Source organism: Chrysemys picta, chromosome 14 (assembly GCF_011386835.1).
Source record: "Chrysemys picta bellii isolate R12L10 chromosome 14, ASM1138683v2, whole genome shotgun sequence".
Lineage (NCBI taxonomy): Eukaryota > Metazoa > Chordata > Testudines > Emydidae > Chrysemys > Chrysemys picta.
Window position 1 is genome coordinate 9,282,765 of NC_088804.1, and position 15,718 is coordinate 9,298,482.

General features: G+C 49.0%; 1 protein-coding gene across 6 annotated transcripts in view; it reads right to left on the reverse strand.

Moving 5' to 3' along the window:
- Positions 1-15,718, reverse strand: part of CPNE2 (copine 2) — a 171,274-nt gene that overhangs the window by 35,662 nt on the left and 119,894 nt on the right. For 5 of the 6 annotated variants that reach the window (XR_010592520.1, XM_065566948.1, XM_065566947.1 and 2 more), the window contains 3 exons: positions 14,277-14,410; positions 12,535-12,589; positions 2,508-2,559 (listed from right to left, as the gene is read on the reverse strand). Coding sequence is in view for 5 of the 6 variants with exons in the window: in XM_065566948.1 (XP_065423020.1) it covers positions 2,508-2,559; positions 12,535-12,589; positions 14,277-14,410 (241 nt within the window). In the remaining variant the exon portion in view is untranslated. The remainder of the gene's footprint in view (positions 1-2,507; positions 2,560-12,534; positions 12,590-14,276; positions 14,411-15,718) is intronic. The other variant, XM_065566950.1, reaches the window with a different exon arrangement.

Consider the following 15,718-nt stretch of genomic DNA (forward strand, 5'->3'; position numbering starts at 1 on the left):
TCGGTCGGGGCTGGTGCCCCAGGGACTGAGCCGAGCTGGAGTCGCCGGGGCCGGGGTGGGCCAGAGTTGCTCGACCGGAACCGGGGCCCAAACCGAGCCGGGCCAGAGCTGCTGGGACTGGGGCTGGGGGTGCTTGGCCGGCGCCGCTCGGCTGGGGCCGGGCCGGAGCCGCTTGGTCGAGGCTGGTGCCCCAGGGCCTGAGCCAAGCTGGAGTCGCCGGGGCCGGAGCCGGGGAGGGCCGGAGCCGCTCGGACGGAACCGGGGCCAGCGCCCCAGGGCCCAAGCAGAGCCGGGCCGGAGACACCGAGGCCAGAACTGCTCTGCCGGGAGGGCCGGACTGGGCCACACCCCGTGGAGTGTCCTCTTTTTGTTTTTTTTAAACTATGGTAACCCTAGTCTGAACATGACCCAATGCAGTGCTGTCCGAGTCTGTACATATAGCCCGGAGTGTAGCAAGGACGTTAGATCCAGAGATTCCTCTCAGGTGGGTGTTGAATCTGAAGCCTACTGATGACAATTTAAACTATTTCATGGTTTCTGCTGAAACATTCCCAGCCAGCTTTTTCTTGCAGAGAGGACTGTTCATCTGTGAATGGAACTCCAGAAGAATGCAATCACCACCACTCATGCCCAATCGGATCTGTGCTCTCTTCAGATGCCCCGTTTCCAGGGAATTTCCTCCCCCCTCTTTTGATTGAAGGAAGTTTATCATGAATAGAAGATAGGGCATGATATGGCAACCTAAGATTTATTATGTTATTACCAAGAGGTAATAAGGACTGGTGCCACCCAAGCATGTGTGTCAAATAGTATTTCAACCATTATTTCTATGCATATGCACAGACATGCAAATAGTGCATAGTATCTTGCATTGCTCTGTTTACCAATCAGAGAAGTGTATTCCTATTTAATCTAAACGTTTAGTACTGGGTTAACAGCATGATAAAAGGCTACAGTAGCACAGGAGGTTTATGGAGGACACTAGCTCTGTGGTTCTGCAGAGTTACAATTATTATGCATCTGTATGCATCCGAAGAAGTGGGCTGTAGTCCACGAAAGCTTATGCTCTAATAAATTTGTTAGTCTCTAAGGTGCCACAAGTACTCCTGTTATTTTTGCGGATACAGACTAACACGGCTGCTACTCTGAAACAATGTCCAGCCACATCTGTTGAAGGTACTTATCTGTCCCCCATTACCAGAACATCTGAGCACTATAGTCTCATTATTTATCCCCAGGAGGTAGGGCAGTGCTGTTATCAGATGGGAAACTGAGGGAACAGAAAGATTAAGTGACTTGCCCAGGGCAGTCTGTGGCAGAGCCGGGAATTGAACCTGGGTCTCATGAGTGCCAGACTGGTGCCCCAATCATTGGACCATCTTTCCTCTCTCCAGCCAACAGAATCAGGACTATCAGTTTTGTCAGGTCGTTATCTCCATCCTCTCACCCCTGCCAGTCTGCCTGCCTGTAGGAGACAGAGTTCTAGTTCCAGGTGACCGTGGGCCAAGTCACTTTGCCTCGGTTTCCCCCTCTGTAACAACAGGAGTAATACTGACCCATGATTACAAAGCTGAGCAGGTGCACTGGGGAGATACACGGGCTAACCCCATAAAGGGTTAAGTGGAACCTGGATATTAGATTACTTTAATCCAATTTAGTAGACCAGGTCTACACTGCAGATCTGTATCGGTATAACAACATCGCGCAGGGGTGTGAAAAATCCACACCCGTCAGCGACGTAGTTACACCGACCTAACCCCCCATATATACAGCGCTGCATTGATGGAAGAGCTTCTCCCGTTGACATAGCTACCACCTCTTGGGGAGGTCGATTAATTACGCTGGCGGGAGAAGCTCTCTCATCAGGGTAAGAGCATCTTCACATAAGTGCTGCAGTTGTGCCGACGCAGCGTTTTAAGTGTAGACCTGCCCTTGGTTTATATTATTTAGATGGCAAACTCCATATGTTGGTACAAGTGCCTAGGACATTGGGCCCCTGGTCTGTGAATGCTACCGTAATACACACAAAGAACAGTAACATAGAAAGCTCTCTGAAAATCAGGACAATCGGATAGTGACCTAGTGAAGTAGGTACAGCACAAATACTAGAGGTGTTCTCAGCAAGTACAAGGGGCTGAGACAGCTCACCTGAGATTGTCCTATTCTTGCTAAGACCTGTGTTATGCAGGAGGTCAGACCAGATGATCATAATGGTCCCTTCTGGCTTCAAATCTATCATGGGATCTGTGAAAGTCACTGTAACCAAATTTCAACTTCAAGAGGACTTGTAAAGGTACAGGAGGCATGCAATGCTCTTTCTCCTATGACCCTCCAGGACACTGCACTGCTTGAACACAGGTTCTTCTGAAGACTTAGTTAGGACCTGCTACACTGCTCTTTGGAAGACACGGGTCTTTGGAAGACACCACAGGGGAGATAACAAGTCCTAGCAGTCAGCAAATACAGGTCCCCAAGCCAGAAAGGTCTGGGCCCACATATGTACTTACCAGAACAGAATGGGTTGGTGGGGTTGAAGTTAATGGCAAATTCGTGAGATACCTGGAGGGAAAAAAAACAACAACCCAAATTGACATGGGAGCTAAGCACAGAGTGGGGTTTCTGGCAATAGGCTTGGCAAAAGAACGTAAGGCGGTTTTTGGGTCTGATGGGCAGAACTCCCCTGCACTGCCCAAAGGGAGTCTTGCTTTGTTTTGGCAGGGCCACCAATTTATTAATTCCCCATGCTGGGTCTGCAACATTTCCTATGCCCCCAGCTATGGCAAGCATACGAAAAGTGAAAATTAACCCACTCCGACTTCAGTAGCTTTGGGGGGCTGGGATAGTTCCTTTTGCCTTAAAGCCTTTTGATTAAATCTCCACTCAGCTTCCTGTGAAATTGGGATTCCCATCACTAATTCCTTAGTGAACAGTAAGAAACTGAGTTTGTCCATGTTGCTTCCCTTTGCCTACCTGGAGGAAGAGCACAGGGAGAAGGGCCCAGATCCTCAAAAGGTATTTAGGCGCCTAGCTCCTATTGATCTCAGTGGGAGCAAGACACCTACATACCTTTGAGGATGTGGGCAGAGCCGCGGAGACGGGCCAATCGGCTGGCACATCTCTCACATACCCCACCAAGAATCACACTCGCTAGAAGTGACATTAATTCCATGTAAGGTCACAAAAGGCTCAAACGACGTTAACCACATGACACACAGTCCCTGTTCCCCATCCCTTTGCAAGCTGGCACTGCAGAGCAGGTGACAGAGGTAACCCCCTGGAATTGCTTGGACTGGCTTTCCCAACCATCAAGGAAAATGCCCATCTTCCTAGGCCGTAACAAGAGACACTCAAGGTCTTCAGGCAACTGACACCATATGGGAGGAGTTATCCGCCTCTCCGGAAATGGGGAGATGCTTCCGAAAGGGGATTCCTTGGGACGCTGGCAACTGAAGAGTGCCTGGCATTTCCTATCAGTTCCGTGGCAGCTCAGCCCGACCATTTGCAAAATTAATAGCAATGCTAATTGCAAAGCTCTCCTCAGGAAGCTACTCTCAGCATCAATTACATTAAGAGGCGCTTGCTTTTATTGCTCCTAATAATTTCTGCTCAGGCCATATGAATGAATGACTCAGGAAGTGCTCTACCAGTCGGGCTCCCGGGGGAGTGCACAAGCGTAAGTGAGAGCACGAGTGATAAGAACAGTCGATGAAACGCAGCCTGAGCCAGGTCTCAGTGCACATCTCTGCCATTCCAGTGCAGAAGATTTGCTCAGCAGCTCTGGACTGGTGATTGCCAGAAACCACTGCACCGTTTCTTGGAACAACTCCACTGAAATGCCCTGGTGATAGGAGCAAAGGATTCTAAGGCCCAGCAGGGAAAGACCAGGGGTGAGGGACTGAGTGGGGAAAGAGGCTGGGAACCCCTTCAGTAGCAGATGCTTTGAACTAATCAGCATGTACTGTTCTCTGACGAGGCCTAAAGAAATTAGAAGAGAGGAATGACTCCTTGAGACCCACTAGCGATCTCGCTATGCAGATTGGAGACTGTGGATACTGGCACGACAGAGAATCTCAGACTAGTCAGATCAGCAACAGGGAGATGCACCACTTTAATCATAGACTATCAGGGTTGGAAGGGACCTCAGGAGGTCATCTAGTACCACCCCTTGCTCAAAGCCGGACCAATCCCCAACTAAATCATCCCAGCCAGGGCTTTGTCAAGCCTGACCTTAAAAACTTCTAAGGAAGGAGATTCCACCACCTCCCTAGGTAACCCATTCCAGTGTTTCACCACCCTCCTAGTGAAAAAGTTTTTTTCTAATATCCAACCTAGACCTCCCCCACTGCAACTTGAGACCATTACTCCTTGTTCTGTCATCTGCCACCACTGAGAACAGTCTAGATCCATCTTCTCTGGAACCCCTTTCAGGTAGTTGAAAGCAGCTATCAAATCCCCCCTCATTCTTCTCTTCTGCGGACTAAACAATCCCAGTTCCCTCAGCCTCTCCTCATAAATCATGCTGGGAGCTGTGCCCCACCCCCGGAGCAGGGCATGCTGCTTTCTTTAGCCTAACTCTGCTACCAGAGAGTGCGATGCGTTGGTTCAAGCACAAGGGGTGGGCTACAACTCGGGTTCTCGTAACGAGCTCTGCCAGTGATTTGCTGTGGGTGAGCAATTCACTTAGGGCTTAACTGTCAAACTCAGAGGAGTAAATGTAGGCACTTAAACTGATAATTTAGGCACTTAAATAACTAGTCTGACTAGCAGTAGTGCGAAGCATCCCCAACTCCCTTTTTCAACACTGCTGACAATTAGGCCGGTTATTTAGGCCACTAATCTCAGGTGCCCAAATGTGAAGATGCAGCCTCAGTTTGCCAGTGACATTGGGGATAATAAATCCCCCATCTCTTACGGGTTTTGAGGGTTAAATAATGTATGCAAAGCGCCTTGATATCCTCAGACAGAGGATGCTGCAGTCCACAAATATTAATAAAGCTAGTGAAATGAACCTTAGGTTTCAAGGGAAGTTAGCGTTAACTATCCCTGTATATGACACAAAAACCTTCCAGACTGCCAGGGAAATACAGAGCTCTCTGCTTCAGCATGTCCCCCATCTCCACTTAAAACACATGCTATCTAGAGAATTAAGATGACTTTCGTTTTTTGTAAGAGTCAGTGGAAAAAACTCCTAAAACTCTTTTCTGCGTTTAAAGCCGATTAGCCGTTGTGCAAGGTAACGTTACCATTTCCTCTCTGGGGCTCTTCATGCTGGTTTAGGGCAATCAATAATGCTGCCATTCATATGCACAAGCCCTGACCTGATGACCGAAGCATGTGCCAAATCTTCAGTGACTGGGCTCTGTAATGCAGCGTTCCCTTGGCTGGCCGCGTTCCACAGACATTACACACCAGGCCTGTGTACCAGAGAGCAGACTGCAAGGTGACAACGTTACAATGGCAGCATTGGGCACTCAAGACCCTTTCTGCTTCTCCAGTCCCCTGATATTTCCCAGTGTAACCCCCCTCCTATCTTTAAGGCCGTCAGGCTTCCCAGCTGAGGAGAACGGATGGCACAGCCCTTTGCAGAGCCAATCAACAACAGTTCCTTGGGGCTCATTCAGTGCCGGTTGAAGTGAGTGGAAAGCATCCCATTGACCTCAATGGGCTTTGGCTCAGACGCCTCAGCCGGTTAGAAACACCCCCGCTCCCCTGCCGCATGCTGCAGCTCTCCCAGATGAGGGGTACGCTCAGAAATGGAACCGGTCTCTCCTAGCGAGTTGCACAGGGCATTGCTCCCAAACCACTGGGTTGGCTCAGCCGGCAGCAGGGTTGGAAGAGAAGAAGTCAAGGTGCTCCTATAACCCCCTCCCTCCCAACTCGACTAGAAACCCTCCTTCTCACAACTCATGGCTAAAGGTGGGCGCGGACATTCTAGTTAATTCAGGATCTCTCCAGCAAAAGCACTGTCTTCAGCCAGATGGTGCCTAGAAGTGCTGCTTTTAGAGCAGACAGAGGAACACAGCCAGGAAAGATGGCCGGTGGATAAGGCCCAGGACTGGGACTCCGGAGACCTAGATTCGATTTCTAGCTCTACTACAGACTGGGACCTTGGGCAGGTCCCTGGTCTCAGGGTCTCAGTTTCCCTATCTGTAAAATGGGGATCATACTTCTGTCGTCTGGTCTAGGTACACTGCTTTTTAAGGCACCGTCTATTAGTACAAACTCTGATGGAGGCCCTCGGTGCTACCGTAATACAAAGAATAATAAAACAAACAACAACATTTGCTTTGGGAGCCTTCATCTACCAGCTCAGAAATTAAATCAGGTTGGATTCCAGAGTCTACCCGTGAACCCAGATCTCACGCCAGGCATTAAGCGGTATGGGGTTGGGGGATGGGATTTTGAGCAAAAATCCATCCAATGCCATATACCCTCTGTGTCTTCCCACTGAAGTCTAAACCCATCTGCTTCCTTCTCCCATCTCCGACAGCGAGACGGCTTGAGGTTCTCCTTCTGGAGACGCTAGAATTTCAAGATGTTCTTTGACATTTCCATTTGTGTGCAAAATATCGTATTCATATCGGTTCTTTGAGAGCATTTGGCAGCACCATGGCAACAAGCGCATCACGGGAACAAAGCATGATTTATATGACTCTTATCTTTAATGATCTTCCCCATTTCTATTCTGGTCCTCACACTACGAGAGCCACACGCCTCTGTGGTCAAGTTTTAACCTGCTGCATGTACATTTTATTACACATGGGAGGGGTCTTATTTACAAATTAACAGCGTGACAATTGAGGGGGTGGAACTCCTATTAAAGAACCGGTCTTAAAACAAGACCGGGGTCTCAGTGAGTAATGGCCATTTTGGTTTTGAATATCAGGAAAATCCGGGCAGTGCTGAGGACCCAGGACTAGAAGAGCAAGTTACCTGTGGGAGTCCACACCTGAACTGGCAGAGGACTGCAGACCCAAGACTGAAATAAGCAAGGAGCGCTGGAAGAGAGGAATAGGGCTTATTTGCCAGAGTGCAAAGACCCAGGAATAAAACAGCACAAAGGCTGCAGATCGGGACTGAGTGGTCTATTTTCTGGTGTCAACGGTCCAGGGTTCGCTACCCAGAGCATCATTATCAACATGGTCACAGTTTTACGTGGAGTCAGTGGGAATTAAGGGCCCTTCGTTTCCATATATTCATTAAAGGCTTGATCTTCTGGCATTCTCCTTTCTGAATGTGAACAGGACTGGAATCCGGAATGTGAAATTATTATTAAGACAGTGCCAGTGCTGGGCTGGGGGTTTTACAAGCAGCTGTGAAGACTCGGCCCCTGCCCAGACTACCTCTCAGCAGTTTGAGCAGCGTGGCAATGAGAAACCATCCCATGATGCATCTGGAGGTTCCATGTTCTCTTCAGTCCCATTATGTTTGCAATTTCTGGTTTCTGTCAGTCATAACAACCGGTGGGAGAATTATTCACTGCAAGTTGTTTACGGAGATTTGTCCCATTGAAACTGGTGACATGACAGACAGTGACATGTACTGGTTAGGGGGAGATGAATCATCTCCAAGGTGTACACTGGGAGCCTGATCTGCAGGCAGTCAAATGGCAGTCTGCCTGCATGCAGACCACCGAATCAGACCCAGCGTGGTTAAAAACCTCACACAGAGAGGTGACGGAGAAAGAAGAGACAAAGAAGCCTGGAGCATATGGTCAGTCAACGTCAAGTCACTCAAACACTTCCAGCGACATACCCAAACCATTCTTCGGAGAGCGTTTCGTTACCACGCCTTCCTCTCTCAGCTCCACTGGCAACAGACCAATGTCGGACAGCACACCTCCGCCCTGCCTACCCTGCCACTCCCACCATTGTCCTTCCTGGAGGAGCTGCACCAGTGGAGAACGGCAGATCCCAGTTTTGCAGCTGAAGATTATTTGGTAATTTCAGCTAGAGCAGAAGCCAGCCAGAGCATGCCTGGAGCAGGGCACCCTGGCGCTCTCCATAGCACAAGTTACCCATTTGTTGTCAGATTGAACACCAGCAGTTTATGTTGATCCATAAGGTGTTCATGGTTGGGGCCCTGTGCATCTCAGCTGAGGTGCGTTAGCTGTATGGCTGGAGGGGGCAGGGAGGGAAGGGGAACGGAGTCTAGCAATGGCCTGGTCTGCACTACAGAGTTAGGTAACTCTGTAAGCGTCCACATTAACATGTAGCTCCCACCAATGTCAGTCGCCCACTACATCGACTTAATAACTCCCCCTCACGAGAGGCACAGTGCTTAGGTCAATGGGGTTCGGGCGACGCCGTGTCTGTGTAGACACTGCGTTACCGACATCGCCAGTTCACAGCTACAGCCCGTGCTGACTACGGGCTTCCTGCAGCAGACCACTAGCATCAGGACAGCAGCAGGGTCCACACCAAGGGAAGGAGGGTACGAACTGATTTTGGTGGGGGAGAGGGTGGCTGTAGCAACTGACTTATATGGGGCAAATGGCTCCAGGTCTCAACCCTAGGGCAGGGCAGGACGGGGGGGCTCCATCTGTCAATACCCCACCATGCCCCACACAGTTAAGTCGGCGGAAGCGCTCCTGGTGAGGACACGCACCGCCCACAGAAGTGGCCCAGAGTGGACATGAAGCATCGCTTTAATGACTTAAGTCGACTTAATTTTGTAGTGTAGACATGCCCAGTGAGGTTCCCTCCACACTGGAATTTGCTTCTCCCTTCGCCCCCCCAGCGCTGACTAGGGAAGACAAGGCCCTTTGGGGCAAGTTGCAAGGCCTCTCAATGATACTCAGGCTATTTTCCAGAGGAGATGATTTGAAAGGAAAGTGCCCTGAGTTTCTTGTGATGGGCGTATGGTGTGGCAGTATTTTTTCGTACATGCGCCTAGAGAACACGGTAGGTGTATTTTTGTAAGTAACTACAAGTCACTGATGCAACCAACGATTTTATCTCCATGGGACTTTGTGGCTGAATAATCAACAGCAGAGAAACTGCATCAAGTTCACAGAATCATAGAATATCGGGGTTGGAAGGGACCTCAGGAGGTCATCTAGTCCCACCCCTTGCTCAAAGCAGGACCAATCCCCAACTAAATCATCCCAGCCAGGGCTTTGTCAAGCCTGACTTTAAAAACCTCTAAGGATGGAGATTCCACCACTTCCCTAGGTAATCCCATACTGAAAAAAGCATAAGGGAGAAAATGCTCCAAGGGCTTGGCCAATGGGCTACAGAGCAGTTCACCTTTAGCCCACAGGTTCAGGCCCAGCCCACATGGGTACAGACCTTAAGGGAATGTCTACACTCTAATTAGACCCCCGTGGCTGGCCTGTGCCAGCGGGCCCAGGCTAAGGGGCTGTTTCATTGTGGTGTAGATGTCCAGGCTATACATTTTTCAGGGCAGGGCTTTCTTTTTTATTCACCTGTAAAGCGCCATCAAATCAATACTGAGGCTAGAAATCCAGACGCTCCCCAGCTGGTAGTTTTCAAACAGAGAGATAAGGAAAAAATCACTCAGTGGTATCAGCTCAGGTAAAGGCCTGTCTTTAAAGCTAAGGTGGGTTGCAATTAGGGGTGCCAGAATGGGGGGTTAGGGGGCCACGACCCCATCACTTTTAAAAGTGGGAGGGCTTTTTACCAGCTGTAAGGGCGAGTGATGGGGGGAGGGGTGGAGAGTAGCGAGCAGGGGGGCAAGGTCTTGGGAGGAAGAGGTGGCGCAGGAGCGGGACCTTGGGGTAAGAGGCAGCATGAGGGTGAGGGTTTGGGGGGTGGGCCACGGTTCGGGCTCCCGTGGCTTCTCCATTTTTAGGGAGTTTCCTCTGCTCCTGATATTGCAATACAAGGCGAGCAGGAGAAAACAAACATCTAAAACCACCTCCCTTTATAAGCCCTGTGGGACGTAGCCCAGGGCATTTCATGCCTGTCAATGGAAAGGAGATGGGTAGAGCTGACTGCAATGATTTTGCCTGGATGATTTTCAGTAAATGCCTTTTCTGAAAAACCAAACTTCTCCACAGGACAATTGTGATTTTCCACACGGAGAAGCGAAATGACGGCGCCGATCTCAGTCTCTGCCATGAATCTGACAAAAGCTCTGTGAGCTCCCAGATTCTCGGCTGCTGGAGCCGGGCAGAGAGGGAGGAGAGAGAAAGGCTGAGTTCCTGACTCAGCCTCTCTGGCCTCCGGGTTAACAACACTTTTCCCGCGGGAAGGGATGTCCGGCTAGCCCCAGAGACTGGATGGGAGGTTAATTTATGTCCTAGATTGGTGCATTTTAAAGACTGCTTGAAAACCATAAAAACCAGGTTACATAGGCCTTGCTCAACATTTAGCATCCTCGCCTTTGGTTATGAAGTGCACAGCTCAATAGGGCAGAAAATCAGCGATGGGAAAAGACCTGTTAGGCAATCTAGCCCATGCCGACAGTGTATTCTCCAAAGATTCAGCCCGCGCAGTTTGAAGTGCTCCAGTATGGAGCCGCCAGATCTTCTCTTCTACAGTTCACAAACCCCACTGTTGAGTTTTCCTACTACTCAGATGTTTTGCTGCCTCAATGCAGGAGTCGATCCAAGGCTCATTGAAGTCAACGGAAAGCCTACAAGGCCCCAAAGCATGTACCGTGTCTGGAAGTGGGAGAGTCTCGCTTGCAGTACAAAGAGTGCCGGGGCTGGTGGAACATCCTACTCACTAGATATGCCACGACGGGCACTGCTAGGATGTTTTCGCCATTCAGAAGCAGAACATTTCAGAGCGAGGGGGGTTAGTTAGCAGGCATAGCAATCCACCCACTCCGGACACAGAGAGCACCGCTATAGACATGAGACACAAGCTGAAGTTTGTTTGACCACTGTAACACCCCACATAAACATGCCTCTGAAGCCACGTGTGGAAACAATTCTGCCATCAGAATTCCCCATCAGAAGGCCAGCTTTGGGTCGCAGCCTGTTCATGATAATGAACTTCTAGCGTAACCACTTTTAAACAGCCTGACCTCACGTCACCTACGGACCCAATCGGTGGTGCTGAACATTCTCAACTCCTACTGATGTCACCAGAGGCACCCAGTGACTCATGGGATCGGGGCGGTAGACTACTTTCTTTATGGCAGGGTCCACATTGTCCTGTCTGAAGCACTATGCATATTTATGGGGTTGGAGAAATAACGATTTCACCACAAAAGTGGGGAGAGATGTGTACTGAAATCTCCCGCTGTAAAGGCCTCAGAAAGGCAAACAGGGTCGCAACAGATTACCAATAAATCGCTCTCCCATTGGACAAGACCAGGTCCCATGCCCTCCCTCAACCAAAAGCAGAGATGCGGTAGTCCACTTTGGTCTAGAACCCCGCCAGAACCAATCTGGATACTGGTCAGATTTTTGTCACTGTACAGAGGCCAATATTGCATGTACACAAGAACAGGACAATGGAATGAACACAAATAACTGTGATGGGGAGACGCAGACAGGTTCAGTGTTCAGCCTGTACTGTTCAAAAACACAGAGAGATTTGCTGTGTGCTAATTTACTACAGGTCTTAACCCGACAAGATTTCACAGGCTAAATTCATTCATAGACACCGGAGGAGTTCCACCACAGATAAACATGGCCCAGTATTTAGAGCCAGAAACTCAGCAGGAGGATCACATATACTCTAACATGCCTTCTCCTATAGCATGGACTGGCTCTTCCATGAGCCACGGGTGTGAATTCTTTGGGATCTTAATTCTGCCAGCTGGTCCAAAGTCTCTGCAGGACGTTACAGCAAACAAACAGAAATGCGTGTTTACTGTGGAAACGCTGACTGGGCTGGGTGTGTAACGATGCTCCGAGCACCGCACAATATGCTAGGGGAGATTTATTTTTTTTTGGCACGGGCATTTGTAGAACCACGTCTGCTTTAACCATTTGAGTGCCTATTCCCAACAAAGATCAACACGGCTTTCAGGAGATTCGCGGAGAGCCAGCACTGGAAGTGACCGGGCTTTCAGCACACCTGAGAACGCAGACTGTACAAGAGACAATCCTTAAGGTGTAAAGATTTTAAACCTATGACTATCTTGCTGGGTCCATTTCCACACTCTGCGTGTAAAACGTTACACAACGGACATTCCATTTCCAGCCCCTTTTATTTTCTCCTCTGTGTCTGTCTGACACACTTACCAAGTGGGCCCTGCCACTTTCCCCGAATCATTCCTGCCTCCTGCCAGGAAAGTGATTCAGTGGCTGACTATGCCAATTAGTGCCAATGCGGCTGCTTTAATGCCAGCTTGAAAGGGAGGGAGAAATTGGCTGCCAGCCTCCCTCCCCCCACTCCACAGACATATACAATCCTGTTTCCTTCTCCAAAGCCTGAAAACCAGAGCCCTTCTATCCCATCCCCCCAGCCCATCCCCTGCATAAAAAGCTCTTGCAGATGCAACAGGCAGCCATTCTGTTCTGAACCCTCAGGAAACGACACACAGCTTTATTCCTGCGCAAGTGGACGCACACATTTTAAACATGCAGAGCATATGGCAAGCAGAGTACTTTACCTTCCAGTCTGGCGGTAACTGGGCACCAAATCCCAGAGCAGGAAACATTTTGTCTCTTAAAAAAACCCAAAACAAAACAGGAAGTGTTACTGACTTTGCACCCCCTCCCCAAACATACAACAACACTTCTTTACTCATGAAAGGTCTGACGAGTCTGGAAGGTACTCAACACCTGAAGTGGTCACTGAATACAGTGGGCGCTGCAGATCTGTGGCACCTTCCCACAGTCATTCCCAAATCGCGAGATTATCTTTTTAATATCTCATGAGTCTTAGGCCAATAGATGTGGGGGCTTTATTAGCCTTTGGGTTTTTCAGCCTTCTAGGGGTCACGTTTTCAGGCTTTGCTCTGCAATCACAAGAGCCAGGAATTTCTTCTCTTTTTAAGTCGTGGCTGAGATTCTCACGTCATTGCAGGACTGCCAGAGTTTGGGGTTTAAGGAGAGCACCAGCTATTCCACTGCAAAGTTCCCTATTGTAATCAGGAGAGCTGGCAACACTGCTCCCAGGATCAGGCCCTAATAGATTATCCAGTATTAGAACGCTGACGTTCCTATGGTTGTTTGATTTATTGATTTTATGCTACACTATAGGCGCACCCAACAGGATAGTCGAGGGACACGGGCACATGTTAGCGCAGCTGTTTATGGTAAAAGATACTAGGCTGAGGGCATCTGCTTTTCATATCAACAGGCCACACACACTGTAAGAGCTTGTGTGCATGGAGCAGCAGTGCACGCTACGGGGGTGTGATTTCTAAAGTGCACTAATGCATTACACGTTGACTTGTGTAGACTCTCCTGGTGCTCACTCAAGGTTCCCTCGTGCACTTTAACACTGCATCAGCAGGGACCAATTAATATGCAACCCATTCGTATCATTTAGAAATCATATCCCCATAGCCAGCATTACCCCATCACATAGACAAGCCCTAAGGGTATGTCTACACTGGACGCTAAGCCCAGGCTCTGACTCAAATTTCAGCCCAAGCCCCACTTCTGTCCACACACAAATCAGTCTGACTCGGGTCAGTAAACACTCAGGAGCTGGGTACTAGGATTCTGCTAAGGGGGTGGGTCAGAGCCTGAGTCCTGCTGAGACTCAGGTCCAAGCCCTGTCATCTTGCAGTGTGGATACGGCTCAAGGGGCACACCTGAGTCAGTGCTTGCACAGTGCAGTGTGGACACGTTAGCACCGTTCTGACACCCAGGTCCAGCAACTATAAGCCCAGGTTTACAATGCTCAAGCATGGGGTTGGAAACACGGAGTCCCCAAGTCCCAGTCCCACAGAGCTGGGCTAAGAGTGCAGTGCAGACCTACCCCTGAGAGAGGGAATGCTTGGTCTTTGATGGTGTGAGGGCAGATGGGATTATTTTCGACACCCCATTGATGCTTGAATTCCCCTCTCCCCAAAAGAAGAAGAAAAGAGAGATTCTCTTCTGTATTTATTAGGCAATTCATGGATGAAACAACCACCTGAATTTAGGTCAGTTTTCCTCCACAGATCTCAGAGCGTCACCTAAGAGGGTATCTAAACCCATTTTACAGATGGGGAAACCGAGGCACACAGAGGGAAAGTGACTTGCCCAAAGTCTTGGAGCAAGCAAAGTACAGAGTCAAGTGCCCCACCCTCCTAGACCATGTTGCCCATGTGCACTAGCAATGGCTGGAATGTACCCTACCGAAGGAAGGGAACACTCTGGGCCAAGCAGCTACGATCTAAATGGACGAGGCAGTACTTACGAGTCATAGTCCTGAATGATCTGTCCGACTGCCCAAATAGCTGACAAGTATTCGTTTGTTCCCATGGGATTGATATAGTGCAACGAGGAGGGGTCCCGCGGATTCCCATTGGATGCTGTGAAATCAATTCCGACCTGAGTACGAAGACAGAAGCACAGACCTGTAGAAATCTCCATTATAAATCCAGCTAACAGGTCTATGGACCAGACAGAAAACTTCACTGTCTCCCCACCACCCCTTTCATGATGAATCATAGGACTGGAAGGGACCGCAAGATGTCATCTAGTCCAGTCCCCTGCACTCATGGCAGGGCTAAGTATTAGCTAGACCATCCCTGACAGGTGTTTGTCTAACCTGCTCTTAAAAATTCTCCAGTGATGGAGATTCCACAGCCTCCCTAGGCAATTTATTCCAGTGCTTAACCACCCTGACAGTTAGGAAGTTTTTCCTAATGTCCAACCTAAACTGCCCTTGCTGCAATTTAAGCCTATTGCTTCTTGTCCTATTCTCAGAGGTTAGGAAAAACAATTTTTCTCCCTCTTCCTTGTAACAACCTTTTACGTACTTGAAAACTATCATCATGGCCTCCCTCAGTTTTCTCTTTTCCAGACTAAACAAACCCAATTTTTTCAATCTTCCCTCATAGTTCATGTTTTCTAGACCTTTAATCATTTTTGTTGCTCTTCTCTGGATTCTCTCCAATTTGTCCACATACTTCCTGAAATGTGGCGCCCAGAACTACAGTAGTCACAATACTCCAGTTGAGGCCTAATCAGCGCAGAGTAGAGCGGAAGAATTACTTCTCGTGTTTTGCTCACAACACTCCTGCTAATACATCCCAGAATGATCGCTTGTTTTGCAACAGCGTTACAACCGTTGACTCATATTTCCTTCATTTTCACTTGGGATCAGCAAAGCAGTTTGGACAAAACGTAAACCAACCTCACCCCACGCCAACCTTTTTGAAAGTTTCTAGAAGTTCAATTCTTTTACACCAGCTTTCCTACAAAGCTTAGTTGATTAAAGCCAAAGTCTAGTCGGTCTCGGTTTTACGCCTTCTGAGAATCGGGTCCACATTTTTCAAAAGCGGCCACAGTTTTGGGTGTAACAGTCATTTTTGGGTGTCCCATTAGAGGACTAATTCCCAGAGGTGCTGAGCACCGGTAGCACATGCTGAAGATAATTTTCATTTCAGGTCCTCAGAAGATCTGTTAAAAATCAGGCCCCAGATAAAGCAGATTAAATCAGGTGCCCAAAAATAACGCATCTCAAGTCAGTGGCCACTTTTGAAAATTTTTGGACTGAGCTTCCCCATGCGCCTCTGCGCTTCCTATTTGCAGCCTGAACCAGAAGGACTGAAATAGCAGAAGTGGTCCTCAGTGCTTCCACCTTGTCAGCTCCAAAGTGCTAAGCCCAGGAAGAAACACCCAGAGGCAAATTCA